The sequence below is a fragment of the Populus trichocarpa genome, chromosome 1 (genome assembly GCF_000002775.5).
Source record: "Populus trichocarpa isolate Nisqually-1 chromosome 1, P.trichocarpa_v4.1, whole genome shotgun sequence".
Lineage (NCBI taxonomy): Eukaryota > Viridiplantae > Streptophyta > Magnoliopsida > Malpighiales > Salicaceae > Populus > Populus trichocarpa.
Genome location: NC_037285.2, coordinates 10,342,091 through 10,359,249, shown reverse-complemented (window position 1 = coordinate 10,359,249; position 17,159 = coordinate 10,342,091). Strand labels below are relative to the sequence as shown.

The 17,159-nt window shown below is 36.1% G+C and overlaps 3 protein-coding genes across 3 annotated transcripts; 1 reads left to right on the top strand and 2 right to left on the bottom strand.

Moving 5' to 3' along the window:
* Positions 1-4,589: 4,589 nt before the first annotated feature.
* Positions 4,590-9,025, top strand: LOC18094022 (leucine-rich repeat receptor-like protein kinase TDR). The gene is made up of 2 exons (XM_006368173.3): positions 4,590-7,427; positions 8,417-9,025. The coding sequence occupies exons 1-2, from the start codon at positions 4,766-4,768 to the stop codon at positions 8,833-8,835; spliced, it is 3,081 nt and encodes a 1,026-aa protein (XP_006368235.3). The 5' UTR covers positions 4,590-4,765; the 3' UTR covers positions 8,836-9,025.
* Positions 9,026-9,979: 954 nt separating this feature from the next.
* On the bottom strand, positions 9,980-12,111 carry LOC18094021 (QWRF motif-containing protein 7). The gene is made up of 5 exons (XM_006368172.3): positions 11,454-12,111; positions 10,971-11,207; positions 10,798-10,887; positions 10,612-10,719; positions 9,980-10,151 (listed from the first exon to the last, which is right to left on the bottom strand). The coding sequence occupies exons 1-5, from the start codon at positions 12,090-12,092 to the stop codon at positions 10,068-10,070; spliced, it is 1,158 nt and encodes a 385-aa protein (XP_006368234.2). The 5' UTR covers positions 12,093-12,111; the 3' UTR covers positions 9,980-10,067.
* A 3,546-nt stretch (positions 12,112-15,657) lies between these two features.
* Positions 15,658-16,854, bottom strand: LOC18094020 (zinc finger protein ZAT9). Its single transcript, XM_024597376.2, has one exon. It carries the CDS (start codon positions 16,732-16,734, stop codon positions 15,805-15,807), a length of 930 nt encoding a protein of 309 aa, XP_024453144.2. The 5' UTR covers positions 16,735-16,854; the 3' UTR covers positions 15,658-15,804.
* Positions 16,855-17,159: the final 305 nt, after the last annotated feature.

Sequence of the window (17,159 nt, the reverse complement as noted above, 5' to 3'; positions counted from 1 at the left end):
GTCTTCCATCGAACCATTAATGATACTAGCTAGCTCATAATTGAATGTTCCTCGTCCAAACATGTCAATGAGTACTTTTTAATAATCTTGATTGTTTGTTTCTTGAAAAATCATCATTAAAAAGAAAATTGCCAGTTTTTTTTTTTTAAATACAACAAGTTATAAACAATTTAGTTTCATGGAAACCACCTAATATCAATGGGCTTGGAAGCTACGTTAATATAAAAAACAAATCGATGTGCCTTCACCTTTACTTCTGAAACAAAAACAATAATCATAAGCCACATTCCTCCAATGAATTTGTTTAAAGGCGCTGTGGTCGTAATTAAAAAGTAAAAGGGAGGGAGGGAGGGCGGGGCAGGGAGATATTCTTGTCTTTAGCTGAAAAGAAAGGGACGAAACCGTCAAAGAAAAAGAGAATCACAGAGAAGAAAGAGCGACCGTTAAGGGCGGAAATTGAGACAAAAGAACGCGTGGGCATGGGACACCTCGCACCCCTATCTACACCATCACCATCATCAAAGCATGTTTTTTGTGTAGTAGGGCCACGCCTGTCACGCGAGAGAACCCTAAAACCAGGACTCCACAAATTGCAGAATGCCCAGTCACGTTGCCAATCGCCAGAGGCAAGGCCACAGACACCATCCATGAGTCCATACATACATACCCTCCAAACCAAACCAAACCAAACCAAACTGTTACTTCTGTAATAACCAACAAGAACAACAACAATACTATCTCATGTATATCCATACAATTTTTCCTGTTTCGAATGAAGGGTTCGAAGGAGACAAAAGCCCCTCTGGACCCCACCTTCCCATTACCATACCCTCCACTGTTGTTCTCTGCAATTTGAAGAGAAGGGGGGAAAGAGAAGAAGATACAATCGTCCTCGCACGCTCTTTTTAATTAATGGGTATTTGTGTCCTCTTGCAGACATGATCATCTCGTTGAGTATTTGTTTTAATTCATGATGATTCTCAAAGTGTTGACTTCTGTACCTCTCAAGGTCCTAAACAATGGCATTATCAAGACTATATATCTGGCTAAGTACTATAATTGTTTCTGATCCAATCAATTCTAGCAAATTTCTTCTCCCTTCTAGGGATGGTGATAGGGTTGATGGACGAAAAGATATATATGGCGTCATATATATTTATTGAGATGATTCGATTTCTATTTCGTTGAGCTGGTATAATTTATTTTTTTCAAGAAGTTCATTTGAATATAAGATTCTTATCAAAATTATAGAAGAAAACAACAATCTTAATGCACAAAAAGAGACAAATACTACTATAATTCATGTTTTACTATAATTTTATATTTCTTTTTTTGGTGGAGGAACGTTTTTATCTCTTTTTGCTCTTATTTGTGTGTACTCTGATTTTTTTTTCTTTTATCTATCAAGTTAACATTTTAAGAAATTAAAAATATAATTCACACGAATAAAAAAATTATATGTAAAACAAGAAGCATAAGGATTATGATTATGGTGCATATACATCTATAAATTCAAATAGATTATAAAATTATAAATTGAACTCTCCTGTATAATTCTTATATGGAAGGTTATCCCTCCAACTGGATATTATTTTTTATTTACAGAATTTTACCCCATACCCACCTCCTCAGAGACACTTGTGAATGTGTAAGGCTCTACTAAAAGCCCTTCCATATCCTAAAATTTGTCCATAGCCTTCGATTAATGTTTGTTAATAATTAACGTTCAATGGCTCTATTTCAAGCAACAATATGGTGCCATTTTGAGGTAATTTCAATAAAAAAACACAGAGAATCAAAGAAACTAATAAAATATCACTAATTATTTAATGAGCATTAATTATAAATCATATAAAATCTACTAAAAATAATAAAAATACTTTCATCCGTAGTTTTTTAATTTGACCAGCAAGTCCGACCTGGTAACCCATAAACCAAGAGCTTGGTCTAGGTCGAGTTTGATTTCAAACTGGGTTGGGAGTTGCGTGATTAAATTTGAGGGCCTAGCTGGTTAAACTTATGATCCAATTGACTCGGTTAAATTTAGGTGAGACTATACATGGATAATACTAAAGATTTTTTTTCATGAGTTTTTTTTAATCAAAAATAACTTTTTATATTTTTTATTTAAATAAAGTTATTTTAGTATAGATTTGAGTTAATCTGCTAACTTATATGGTAAGCCGATTAATTTACAATCTAAATTTTGTATAGGGTTAAACTTTAAGGTGGTATAATAACTATGTTTTCACATACCACTTAAAATCATATATTTTTTAAAATCTTCTCTCTCATGTTTTTCTTTTATTCTTGTATTTATCTTTTCTTTATTAAATAAATATTGGTAGTCACACTTTAATACCATGAAATTTGTTGAGGCCCATGAAATGTCTAGCACGCGCTATACACAGAAGCAGGCGCATAACAAAGTCATAGAAAATGCACGATTCCTATAATGCCCTCAGAAAAGGGACTGGACGAGACGTGCGGTTTATTCCTTGTAGAGTAAAAGACTGCAAAAACACTTTAATTCTGTTTTTTTTTACTTCTTTATTTCCGATTGTTCAATCTGTTTATCCATTATCCAAAGTTTTTTTTAGAATATCTCAAAAATAAAACATAAAATATTTTACAGTTTGTTGGAAAAAGATACTTCTTTCTGTTGGCTGACGAGAGCATTGCTTGTACTTCTTTTAAATCTGATGATGGTTGGATTATTTTGATATATTTTTAAACTTAAAATATTTTAAAAATTAATTTTTATTATATTTTTAAAGATGTATGAAAATCATGAGTTTTTTTTGTAAAGAATGAATAAAAAACCGTGAGTTCATGATCACCTTGTTCAATTCTTGTCTTACTATAGGATGATTAATTTGAGTTTTTATTTATTTGATTAATGTGTCATGAAGTTCTTTTTTTCTTTACTAGATGCTGATTTTCTTACATGGTGGCCTTGCAAAGCAAGGGAGGCTAGCACATCGATTCGAATAAAAAACGCGACTGAAATTTTAAATCAATGCACTACTGGTCATCTGATTATTGCCGAAGAAAACTTACAAGGCGACAAAGGAAGATGCTTGTTCATTCACTTCTAAGCCAATTTACCCCGAGTTATCATTGCTGTCGAGGGAACCTAACTAATATATATGATCGCTAATTATAGAGAATATAAAGAGGTTGGTCTACTGATTTCTTCGAACAGAGCTAAAATCCACGCATGATCATTAGACTAATTAAGATTATGTAAATGGGAAGGTAGAGTAGACAGGCACAAGCGTTAATTATCTTGAATATATCCTTAATTACACTAATTGTATGGTTTGAATTATCATTATATCGCCAGCTGCAGGCAGCTTCCTGGCCTTTTTGAAGCGGAGCGAGCTATCATTGTATGGCAGCCCCATGCACCTTCAAGCTAGCAGGCTCGTTTCTAGCAAAAGACAAATCTTATGCTTACATCCATACAATCTAGCTCGTAATCAATAGAAGATCAGTTGATTAATTGACAACACATTAATTTTAGAAAACGCCCAGCCAGTTATGAACAACGTAAAAAGATGTTGGATGGAGGTATTCCAAAGTCGAGATCTAGCTGAAAAATTAATAAATTAAAATACTGAAAAGTTGGAGGATAGATGATTCTGCTTGGAGCTTTGTCGTTATCATGGGAAATACTGTAGCAACATTAATGATACAAAGCAAGGTAATAAATAGTCATCATGGTAAAGCCTTAAGCAAAGTCAAGAAACCAGCACAAAAGGGCAACCACCGTTTTAGTATGCTCGATGCTGTGCAAAGCTTAATTAATGACCAGAATGTTGGACTGCCACCACTTTATTTTATTAAATTAATGGACATTTTGGGCAATTCAAGGAGTTTGAAACATCCCCGCCAAGCTCTGTTGAAGACTTGCAATCCCAAAATGTGAGGGTAATAAAAGACAATTTCTGACAGGTGACAAGACACAAGTCATGTACCCTGGTCGTGCATCCAGTATACATACAGCAAGAGAATTATACACACTTACATGCAACCTCTGATCGAGAAGTGCAGTTGAATGAATGGCTGCGTCGTGGTTGATTTCAATAGGTTGTCATTAAGGGGTTTCAACTACAACTTGGTTTTTCTAGACACCCCTGCCTAGAGTTATATTACACAACAGAAGGCTCGAGTCACCTCACTTGTCGAAACCCCAAGTAGGGATCGAAGAGCGGATAGTTAATAGTTTTAATTTAAGAAGAATATGGTGGGAAATTGAAATGACTTTCTTGGATCCTGAGAGGGACGATTGTAACAGTGACTCATAATTTTGATCACATTATTAAGCAAAGAAAAAGGGAACACGGAATCATGAAAGGGGGAAACAAAAGAAAGGAAAAAGAAATCCAAGAAAACGTAAAGTATACGAGGAAAAATACAGGTATTTCACAAGAACAGGTGAGGTGAGAGAAAGAAATCGAAGAGAGATAAAAGATAGAAATGGAAGTAAAGAGTAAGGGAGCTACGTCTCATAATCATATAGTTACAGTAGCAAGTAGTTTCCCTATTTCTCTCTTTTTTCTTTCATATACCCACCCACCATCGGCATTCGGCACCAAGAAAACCCACTGAAGCTCAGCAAAACAATCATGATGAATCACCCTCTGCAGCCAGCACTCTCAAAAAGCATAATCATCTCTCTCTATCAAAACCTTCCTTCCCTTAAATCTACCTCTCTTAACTCCACACTTCTCTCAACCAGATTTCTCACTTCCCCACAACCATGAAACTTCCTTTTCTTTCCTTTCTAATTACATTCTCCTTCTTCTTCTACCTGTTCAAAACTTCTCTTCTAGTCTTCTCTGCTTCAACTCCCCCTCCCCCTCTCCACTCTCTTCTCTCCATAAAGACCTCCCTCAAAGACCCTCTCAACACTTTCCATGACTGGAACTTGTCCAAGGCTTCAATCCAAGACCCAGTTTGGTGTTCATGGTCTGGCGTCAAGTGCAACCCAACAACTTCTCAAATCACATCACTTGATCTCTCCCACCGCAATCTTTCTGGTGTTATTCCAGCTGAAATTAGATACTTAACCAGATTAGTTCACCTCAATTTGAGTGGGAATGCATTTGATGGGCTTCTTTCACCTCTCATATTTGAACTAAGTGACCTCAGGATTCTTGACATCAGCCACAACAACTTCAATTCAGAATTCCCACCTGGGATTTCCAAGCTCAAGTTTTTGAGAGTCTTCAATGCCTACAGCAACAGCTTTACAGGTCCATTGCCTAAAGAATTTGCCAAGCTGCGCTTCTTGGAGGAGCTCAACCTTGGTGGAAGCTACTTCAAGGGAGAAATTCCAAGGAGTTATGGAAGCTTCCTGAAATTGAAGTACCTGGACTTAGCTGGAAATGAACTGGAAGGACCATTGCCACCCGATTTAGGATTCTTGATCCAGCTCGAGCACCTGGAGCTTGGCTACAATGAACTCCTATCAGGCAATGTACCAGAAGAATTTGCATTGTTGACTAATCTCCAGTACCTAGATATCTCACAGTGTAATCTATCAGGCAATCTCCCGCCACGACTCGGAAATCTTACCAAACTCGAGAACTTGCTCCTTTTCAAGAACCAGTTTACTGGTGAAATTCCGGTGAGCTACACCAATTTGAAAGCTCTCAAAGCACTTGACTTATCCGATAATCAGCTTTCAGGAACAATTCCAGAGGGATTATCTTCCTTGAAAGAGCTAACCAGGTTGAGTTTGCTGAAAAATGAACTCACCGGCGAGATACCACCGGGAATTGGCGAGCTACCATATCTTGACACGTTAGCTCTCTGGAACAACAACCTAACGGGAATCCTCCCGCAAAACCTTGGTTCCAATGGGAATCTACTGTGGGTCGACGTCTCAAACAACTCGCTCTCGGGCCCAATTCCTCCAAATATTTGCCAAGGAAACAAGCTTTACAAGCTCATTCTGTTCTCCAACAAATTTTTTGGTAATTTACCAGATTCTCTAGCAAACTGCACCTCTTTATTCAGGTTCCGAATCCAAGACAACCAACTCAACGGCTCTATCCCTTACGGATTCGGCCTCTTGTCTAATCTTTCCTTCATGGATTTAAGCAAGAATAACTTCACAGGTGAAATTCCTGATGATCTTGGCAATTCCCAAGAGCTTCATTTCTTGAACATTTCTGAAAACTACTTCCACACTGCTTTACCGAACAACATTTGGAGCGCGCCGAATCTTCAGATTTTTTCCGCCAGCTCATGCAAGCTCAAGAGCAAAATACCAGATTTCATCGGATGCAGCAATCTGTACAGGATAGAATTGCAAGAGAATTTGTTAGATGGCAGCATTCCATGGGATATTGGTCATTGTGAGAGGCTTCTCTCACTTAATTTAAGCAGCAATTCTCTTACTGGTATTATTCCGTGGGAGATTTCTACACTTCCTGCCATCGCTGATGTCGATTTGTCCCGTAATTTACTCACTGGTTCCATTCCTTCAAATTTTGCTAATTGCTCGACTTTGGAGAGTTTTAATGTGTCCTATAATTCGTTAACGGGTCCAATCCCTGCGTCCGGTACAATTTTCCCAAATTTGCATCCCTCCTCCTTTTCGGGCAATCTAGGCTTATGCGGTGGGGTTCTGCCGAAGCCGTGCGCTGCGGATACATTGGGGGCTGGAGAAATGGAGGTCCGCCATAAACAGCAGCCCAAAAGGACTGCTGGGGCTATAGTCTGGATTATGGCAGCTGCTTTTGGTATTGGCCTGTTTCTGCTGGTGGCTGGGACTAGGTGTTTCCATGCGAATTACAGCCGTAGATATAGTGATGATCGAGAGATCGGACCGTGGAAATTAACCGCCTTTCAACGGTTGAATTTCACGGCTGATGATGTGCTTGAGTGTCTATCAATGTCTGATAAGATTTTAGGGATGGGGTCAACGGGGACGGTCTACAAGGCAGAAATGCCAGGTGGCGAGATCATAGCAGTGAAAAAGTTGTGGGGTAAGCACAAGGAGAATATCAGACGGAGGAGAGGGGTGTTAGCTGAGGTGGATGTTTTAGGTAATGTGAGGCATAGGAACATAGTGAGATTGTTGGGATGTTGCAGCAACAGGGAGTGCACAATGTTGCTGTACGAGTACATGCCCAACGGGAATTTAGAGGATTTGTTGCATGGGAAGAACAAGGGAGAGAATTTGGTGGCTGATTGGTTTACGAGGTACAAGATTGCACTGGGTGTGGCACAGGGGATTTGTTATTTACATCATGATTGTGATCCTGTGATTGTGCACCGTGATCTTAAGCCTAGTAATATATTATTGGACGGTGAGATGGAGGCTAGAGTGGCAGATTTTGGGGTGGCAAAGTTGATCCAAAGTGATGAGTCCATGTCTGTCATTGCTGGGTCTTATGGCTACATTGCACCAGGTATGGTCCTGTCTCTGTTCCTCTCTATTTTATTTGATGGTACAATTTATGCTAGTTTGGAATTTGTTAGTGTCAAGTGCATTTCATTTCTGAGAGAAACATAAAACAAGGGAACCGATCCTTATATTAAGAACTTGGAATTTAATTGTTAATAGTCAGTTTCTGTAAGAATTTAGAGTCTGTAGTTCGGCACTGCAGCAGCTCTCTCCCTTTATTTCGTTGCCATAAACAACTTAATTAAGTGATGTTGGAATAACAAAGAAAACAAAAGAGGAAAGACAAATGCGTTACAAGGGTACTAGATTCATGAGTAGGACGGAAAGTATAGAAATTCTGTTTTCTTTCCAGGATAATGGTGATCTTCAACGTAATATTGCTTGCTTACTTTTCTTTACTTGAGAGTCCAAGTCTGGCTTGTTTGCAAACAGTACCGGACAGAAGCTGGTTACGTTTAAAGTTCTAGGAGACCTTTTGTCTTTCTCTGTATAGTTCGTTTTGTTGTTCTATCTAAGATATGGGGGTGTCAAATCTTGAAACAGAACACGCGAATTGAAGATAATGCCACATTAAAAAAGAAAAACACATTGATTTTGCAAACAGTGGTGTTATTTTCTTGATTATTACGGTATGAAAGACATCCATCCATATTTGATTTTGCAATTGCAAGAGGAGGAGTGGTTAGTACTACAGTACAGAGTGCTGTGGCGGGGCGGGGCTGGCGTCATTCCTTCTATTGGCGCCGCGAATTTGGAACTGTTTGAAACCTTTAAGTGCATGGCGCACTCACTGCTGCGCGTGAACCCTCTACTCTTTTTTTTTTTGGGGGGGGGGGTTTGGATTTACCATATACAGTTGGACCCCACAGAAATTCTTTCAGATCCTTTCATTCATTGCAGTTTTTGACTTCTTGATGCACTAGGCATGATTTCTTTAGTGTTTTGGATTGAATTGGGTGGCTGATATATTGCTTTCTTCTCTCTTTTGCGCAGAGTATGCATACACACTACAAGTTGATGAGAAGAGTGACATTTATAGTTACGGGGTGGTGTTAATGGAGATTATAAGTGGTAAAAGGTCAGTCGATGCTGAGTTTGGGGATGGTAACAGCATTGTTGATTGGGTAAGGTCTAAGATAAAGACTAAGGATGGTATAAATGACATTCTGGACAAGAATGCTGGGGCATCCATTGCATCTGTGAGGGAAGAAATGATGCAAATGCTTAGAATTGCTTTGCTATGCACCAGCCAGAATCCGGCAGACCGACCGTCGATGAGGGATGTAGTGTTGATGCTGCAAGCAGCCAAGCCCAAGAGGAAATTGCCTGGAAGTATAGTTAGTGTTGGTGGTGGTGACCACATAGTTACTGCTGATGGGGCTATTGCTCAAAAGCCTGCAGTTGAATGTTAATATGATTAATTTTACCGGTTTTATCTTCTTTTTCCTAAATGTTATTTTTCAAATGGTGGGGATTGGTATAGGAGAAGTGATTTTTCTTTTCTTTTCAAGTGTTCTTGTTCTAATTTCTTTGATGTTATATTGCGTTATGACCTTTTGTTGTGTGACACTTATAATTAATTAAAGTTAATGATTGTCAGTATGGAAAGGCATGGAGGGTAGGGTCAAAAGTATCCAAGGACAAAGGTTTTTAGCATGAAAAGTCAACCAATGTATCTGGGAGCAGTGATTGATTGATTAATAATGTATTAAAATAAAATTTAATTTCTTTTTAAAAAATTAAATTTTCATAAAACATTTTTTTACAGACTCAAATTTACCACATCAAATTACCCAAAAGGGGGAAGGAGCAGAGAGGAATAAGCTCCCGAATGACCATACAATGCATATGGGTGAGAGCACTACTACTGAGATTTATTGATATCTAAATAATGAATGCAGGGAGGATTTGTTTGAATTTGAACGTTCGAAATAGGTTCTCTTAGGAAGGGAAAAGAGGGATTGTCAATTTAAATCTAACAGTTTATTCATGTGAATGCCATAAGTACTTTCTTGCTTTCTGTAACATCTTCATAACTGGAAAAAGAAGAAAACGACCGCAAAAACAAGCAGGGGGTCGATCAAGAACAGTACCTTCTCAAGCTATTATGAGATTCTTATGCAATAGTGAGGAGTAGAATATTTCAAAACCTTCACAGCAAAGTGGTTTAACTTTCCAAGGGTCCACTATTATGCTGGAATGTTGATGATCTATTTAACCTGCAGAAGGTTACGCAGTCCCTTGAACCCTTGCATCTGCTGAGGCACTGAGGCACCATCTGTTGAGGTTCATTTGCATTTATCCTCAGACTCCATTCGAAGCTCGAAGGTTGGTCTTAAACCCTTAAGGCCCATCAGCTTTATACACTATGCTTGAGCCTGCACTATAGGGCCTGTGCTTCTCATGATTCATTCACAAGTCCACAATCATCTCTCATAAATTTGAAAATTATAATAATTATAATTATAAGAAATAAATACAAAATCTCTTGTAACTTTTCTTTCCCATGGCGCCCGACTCAGGTGCCTCATCATTAATGTTTTTTCCCCTATTTCCACAGCCCACGTACAAATAGTGGAAAAAGAATGGGACTGATCTCTTGTTCTAAACAGAGAGATATCAACGTAGCTCTGTCCTTTTGTCATTAATCATGTCTTGAGACAGCTTCCTCTTCCTCTGAATCCTGGCCTATTTGCAAGAGATGTACTCTCACACTTTTCTCCCATGCCTGAAAAAGATGATTCACAAAGTAAATATTTAATACATCAAAGAAAACGTTTTTTTTCCTTCTTTTTTAACCGTGTAAATAAACTTAACAATTGTGACACAACTCGAGTGAAATCAAGTTTGGGCTAGACACATTCGTTGGACACTCGAACCCCTTTGAAACCTCTTACCCGAACTTGAATATGTGGATTCAAGTCCAAGCGCCTGATTTCACATAATTAGCCGAAATTGGGTCCAGCTTCAGATTTTTCTGTAAGCGGTCGAATATCACTGTGTCAGACTGTCAGTGGCCCAAAAACCCAATTTCGAAACGAATTCAGGCATAAGGCCGGCTCGTTTTAAGAAATTAATTTGAGGTTGTTTTTCTACTCACTATTGATGAGGTATTATTAAGGAACAAAGGAAGATTATGATATAAAATACTATAGGAAGTTCTAAGGTAACAGCTCTACTAAGCTCACCACTAGTTTAGCAACTACGGTTATTGTTTTCTCCATTTCCTCCAAGCTTTCATCTTGATTTTGCAGTGTGCTCGAAAGCTCTGTAATCAGATAAAGGACTTTCTCGACCTGTTGAACAATGTATTGTTGAGTATATGCCACACGTAAATAATCATATCAGCCCAGGAAAAGAAGACACAAATTAACCTGGGAGAGGAATTTATTTATGGTCCCTTCTATGCTATCCATGACCTGCGCAGCATTGCTAATAGCTATGTAGACTGATTCCACATCTCCCTGTTGAGGAATCAAGAAATTAATTTTCGGAAAAGAATTTAAATTAAACAAATTAAGTAGACACCGCTCTAATCATGAAATACCTTAGCATCTTCTTCAAGAGGGAGTTTGACTGACAATGCTGATAGTTTCCTTGTCACTCTGCCCACTGCTTCAAAGTTTTTACCCTCTAATTTTGCCCATTCATTAAGCAGTTTCATTTGTGGGTTGATAATTTGACACAATTTGACCTCGTGCTTCAGCTTTCGGATTTGAATTCGCTTTTCTAGTATGATATTTCTCGTGTTGACGATTCTAAGCCAAACATGAAATAATTTATCCTGGAAATTAAGGAAGTAGAGATGGAAAAAGTTAGAACATGGATAATTACACTAATCTGGAATTAAGATTGAGCAGCTGAATCGAGTTGCAATGAACAATAGCAGCAAACTTCAAATGTCAGTTCATAAACACGAAACGGTGCGCCTGCCTGTTTTATTTGATATGAGTTCTCGAAATTAAATTTTTTTTGTTACTGCTAGCTACCTAGTTACCTAGATTGTAACCTGGAAGTAAGTGAAACTTACCTCAGCAACTGTCTTCACATAGGACATAGCAGCATCAGCCCTAGCATTAACAAACCTCCACTGCAACAACCTATTGTACAAAACCCTATACCTATGGTACTCCTCTTCTTGGATTGGATTCACCTTCTTTTGCTTGAAGTACCTCAAAACACTATTCATAGCACCACCACCACCACCACCACCACCGTTACCTTTAACCTTCCCTCTCTTATCTCCACCAATCCCTGGTGATGACTCTGGTGTCGGAAACACAGGAGATCGTCCAGGTGATAATGCCCATGCTGACTGTGAAGACCCTGCTGAAGACTTCGTCCTCTTAATTGCAGCAGAGCTGTTACGTGGGCTAGTACTGCCTCGGTGCAAGAACTTAACAAATCCATCTTTGCCTCCGCTCTCCTTATGTTGACTGCTAGGTTTCTTGTGCATGTTAGTTAAAGAAGTGCCAGTAGTATAATTACATGAAGGGTTTACATTTTCATTTCTTGATCTTGTAGTTGATTTTGATCGGTTATTAACCAAACTTCGGTTCGTGGTTAGCGAGCTTGAATTGTTTTCGGCTTCACTTCTACTTCGACTTAGGCACGGTGATGGTGACAATGGCGCTGGTGGCTGCCGTCTACGCGTGAGAGGGTATTCCATTTTATTGTTCCTGACAAGTTTTTTTATAAAAAAAACTGATCAATTAAGTTCTGTTAGAGGACGCTTTGATACCTATATATATATATATATATATATATATATATAGGAAAGGAGGATGTATGAAGTTGCATGGTTTTTTTAAAATAATTTCATTAAGGAGGAGGAGTTGATGGCACGTTGAGTTAGGACTGAAATGCATGTCAATGGGACAAAGAAAGGGGACTTCCTTTCATTCACGAATTGAAGTAAAGGCTTCCACGATGATTTCCATTTTGATTTGTACCAAGATTAGTATTTTAATATTAGGTTTTCTTTATAGAAATAAATTGACCCCCGCAGGGCAACCACCATGGATTCTGCTTCAATATATATATATATATATATATATATAGACACACACACACATAAGAGAGAGAGGGGGGGGGGGGGGGGGAGATACTGACCATCATATACCTGTACTCTAACATGGAATATAACATCTTGCCTTTTAACACCTCCTCACGTATGTTATGGGCACAAAGTTTTTTAGTTATTCATATTATATTAATGGCTTGCGATTATGAGTTGAATAAAATAAAAATTAACCAATAATGCTTTTCTAGTATAAAAAAGTTAAATGATGTGAGAGTTGATTTAATATAATTTGATTGATTCGACGAGTCTAAAAATAACTTGAATAACCGGTAAAAATATGTTTTCACTAAAAAAAAATTAAAACGACATCTTTCTTTTTAATGTTGTGACGACAACATATTGTATCGATCCAGGTCAACTCGGGTTAACATTCAAAATCCACAACCTAGGTCGTGAAACCATAATAACTCCGTATAAAAAAAATCAAAATAAATTATGAAGATCAAATCTCAATCAACCCAATGTTGAAAGATGAAATTAAAAAGAAAAAAGAAAAAAATTCAAGTCAACTCGAGTTAATATATCAAATATGAGACCAGGATAACCCCATGAAAAATAAATCATGAAGTTTAATTTTCAATCAACCCAATATTAAAGAATAAAATTAAAAAAAACATTCAATTTAAAAAAAAGACACAAAAAATGAAACCTTCATAATATATATATATATATATATATATATATATATATATATATATATATATATATATATATATGGAATCATTGATTATATATGGTCTTACATTATTTTGATTTTACTCTTTTAAGCATAAAAAATATTTATTAAACCTTTGTACATTCACTACTAATATAAAAAATATTTAAGAATTATCTTAACCTAAATTTTAAAGTTGTCAGGTAAAATCCCAAGATATAATTTATATTATTCTCTAACAGCTTCCTGAAAAAAAAACTCTTTGAACTTAAAACTTACATAGACTCACACTGCATTGTACTATTAATTTTATCAAATAAAAAAGAATGATGAGGTATGAACTTGTGGCAACTAGATCAACATTATTGTGATACCATGTCAAGAAACCATCCCAACCCAAAAACTTATATTGTTAGGCAAAACTTCAAGATATGATTTGTATTGTTCTCTAACACATCTCTTCGAGCAAAAACTCTTTAAACTTAAAAATTGCACGGACAAATAGAATGAGAGTGGTGAATTTTAAACTTGTGACAACTAAATCAACCTTACTCTGATATCATGTTAAAAAACTATCACAACTCAAAAGCTTTATATTATTAGATAAGATTCCAGGATATGTTTTGTATTATTCTTTAAAAAAAAGACTAATATCTATTTTTCAATTCCTTAAACAAATAATTTATAATACTTTTGTTGATTTATATTTATTATTTCTATTCATCCCAAGTATAATTAAAATTAAAATTATATAAAATTCAACAAACTGTTTAATTAGAATAATTTTTTAAGAAATCCTTAGTTATAATCTTATAATACCATTCGTTGACTTTTTAGAAAAAAAAATATTTTCTTTTATTCTGAACATTTTTTGATGTGGAATCCAAGAAAGAATAGAACTTTTTTTTCTCTTTGTTTATTTATTTATTTATTAAAAGACATATGAAACTTTATTCTAAAAGCATGATATAGAAAAAAGTACATTATTTTAGTTTTTAAGTATGCTTATAGAAAAATTATATGAGATTTTGGAGAATTATTTTTTAGAAGTTCTCATGGTATACATATACATATATATGTGGAATTTATATTTTCTAGCTATTAATTAATTTAACAATGTATGAAAAACTAATAAAAATTATTAAATATATAGTTGAATACTACACATGCGATGCACTTAATTAGTAAGAAAAACCTGATAATAAAATACATGTAAAATATTGATTTAGATATCAAATATGAACTTACAAGTCTATTAAAAAATAATAAAAACTCTTAGTATTTTGTTCATTAAAAGTGAATTGAATAGTAAATTTTCAATAATAATAAAGAAAGAAGATGTATAACAATATGTTGATTAAAAGTGAAAAATCTAATTTCTTATATATCCCGAGTTTCAAATTAAACCATATGAGAATTATCCTGATGTGATCCGATCGACTTGACAAGTTTAAAGATAATCTGAATGACAGGTAAAACCATGATTTAGTTTTTTTAAAAATCAAGATGACATTAACTATAAAATTTCTTTTTATTTTATACTTTGATCCTCTTTTGTTGAATTGTTTATTTCCTTTACAAGTGTTTCGAAATTGGCCATGAATTTGAATATAAAAGGTTGCAATTGAAAAAGAAGAAGAAGAAAGTTTGAAGACAAAATTTCAGAACAAAATTGCAAAAAAAAAAAACGGTATATATATACTGTAGATGACTAGAGTGATTTACTTAGCCTCTTGTATATTTTGTAATTGTATCTTAGGCTAATATTTGTATGATAAAAGAACTCCAGGCCAAACCGCCGTGACTTCGCAAAACTCTACAAAGAAGTACTGTATGTTTTGATCGTCAAATTATTAGAGTGATAATCTCAATATATTTTCGGGCTAAGAGCCTGCGACTTCCCTTCTCGATCGATCGATATCCAAAAATATCAGCCCTCAACCAGAAAACCCAACCCATTGAAGACTTGATTACTGCTGAGATTAATGGAAGCAACATTTCCAAATGGTGATTTTTATTCCTTTTAATAAAGATTAACAAATTAAGTAGAGAAGATAAGAAGGATGAGTTCTTGGCTTCTTCACCAACTGTAAGCTCTAAATTAAAGCAGAGATGACTGGTAGAAGCTAAATCCCATATCCAAACAAACAAGAAAAAGGCCTTAAGATAGACTCTCTCTCTCTCTAGGATTTTTTTTAACGAGTGATATCGGGGGAAACAGTTAGCTAAGAAAAGCTGGATAGAGAAGCAAAACAAGATAACCCTTCACCTTAAATTAAATTAAATGAGAATAAATTCTCTGTTACTTTTAAAGATGCACCAAATTTGGCTTTTTACATGGTAAACAACATTTTTTATGAACAAATGAGAGAGCAAGAGCAAGGGCCTTGTCGGCTCGGCTAGGGACTCTTAATTCTGCTAAGCAGAAGAAACTAACAAGATAGGGATTATTTATCAATAACCAAAAAAAAAAAAAAGTTATATCGAGGAAGAACATTCGATTTCCAAACAAACTAGTTCACAAAAACCATTAAAAATTTATGTTTAAACTCTGTGTCTACAATGCACTAAGGTAAAACTAATGTAATCAGTTCATGCATCACTCCCTCTACTTCGAAGATATTCTTACACGATGTTGAAACCTCAAGCCTCACTAACTTCACCATCGTCATGAGTACCTTCGAGAGCTGGCACATTGAGATCTAACAAATTAATGGAGATTTTAGCATTAGTCACAGGCAAGTAAGAGAAGTGCACTTTCTTGTGTCCACCGAGTGCTTGCCCCGAATCAAATACTTTCTCACAAAATGGGCACTTGAAAATTCTTTTCCCAACACTTCTATTGTCTTCGCCACAACCACTACCATTACCTTCTTCGTGCTCCTCATGGATTTTTATCTTTTTATGACTAGCTCTATGTCCACCTAGAGCTTGATAGGACCGGAACCCTTTCTTGCAGGTTTCACATTTAAATTTTCCTTGTGATTTGTATTTAGCACGAGTAACACCAAACAAATAATCCTCTTTTTCATCACTTTCAACCTCATTCACATGTTGATGATCCTTTATGTATTCACACACTTCTTTTTTAACTTGTTTAGCATCTTCTGACCAGTTATCCCTTGAAAGCATTAAGAGACACAAAGCAACATCTTCTTCAGCCAATAAATAAGATACGGAACTTACCTGCTCTGATGACTCGGTCACTTTCACCATTGATTCGGCCACTTCATCAGCTGATTTACGGCTCCTTTTAGATCTTCTCCGAGTGGGTTCCCTTGTTGACTCCGTCTCACTCTCTCCATCATAAGGAGTAGCAAGATTAGGTCTTGAAACAGTGGAGACTTCCTGTTTCATAGATCGAGAGGATTGCGCGGGCTTATTGCTTAGTAAAGGATAGTTTAATGAAGAAGATGACGGTGGTGATTTTTTAGGAGTGTTGTAAGTTTCTTGCGGTGGGATTGGTTTTGGAGGAAGGGGTAGTTTAGCAAGGTGAGATCTCATATGTCCACCCATGGCTTTGCCATTGGCAAACCGTCTGTTGCAGATCTTGCAGATTCGCGTTTTCTCCATGGAAGAAAACGAAGGCTTAATTACACTTCGCTTCTCTCTATCACTCAAGAAAGGGTAGGGTATATGTGCTCAATAGTGCAGAGAGTTAAAAAGAGTAGGTGACTAGCGTTCATAAAAGGCAAAAATAAGAAGATACAGAAGTGATTCTGATATTGATTGACACATACCAAAATTTTAAAAGGAATGCTAAAAGTATATTTTTTACATTTTTCAAAAGGAAAAAAAAGCATAGATGTTAATTTACTATTTACCGAGCAGTTATAATTGGTACCAACCCCCTTTTATATGGCATATAAAGTTAAATAATGTTAATTATTTCTCTTGAATTTTTTGCTAAATAATTTTTCTGAAAATCGAATTACCACTTAATAGATAATATGGTTTTTTCGTGCGATGTACCTGTGAGATCCGCCTTATTTATGGTT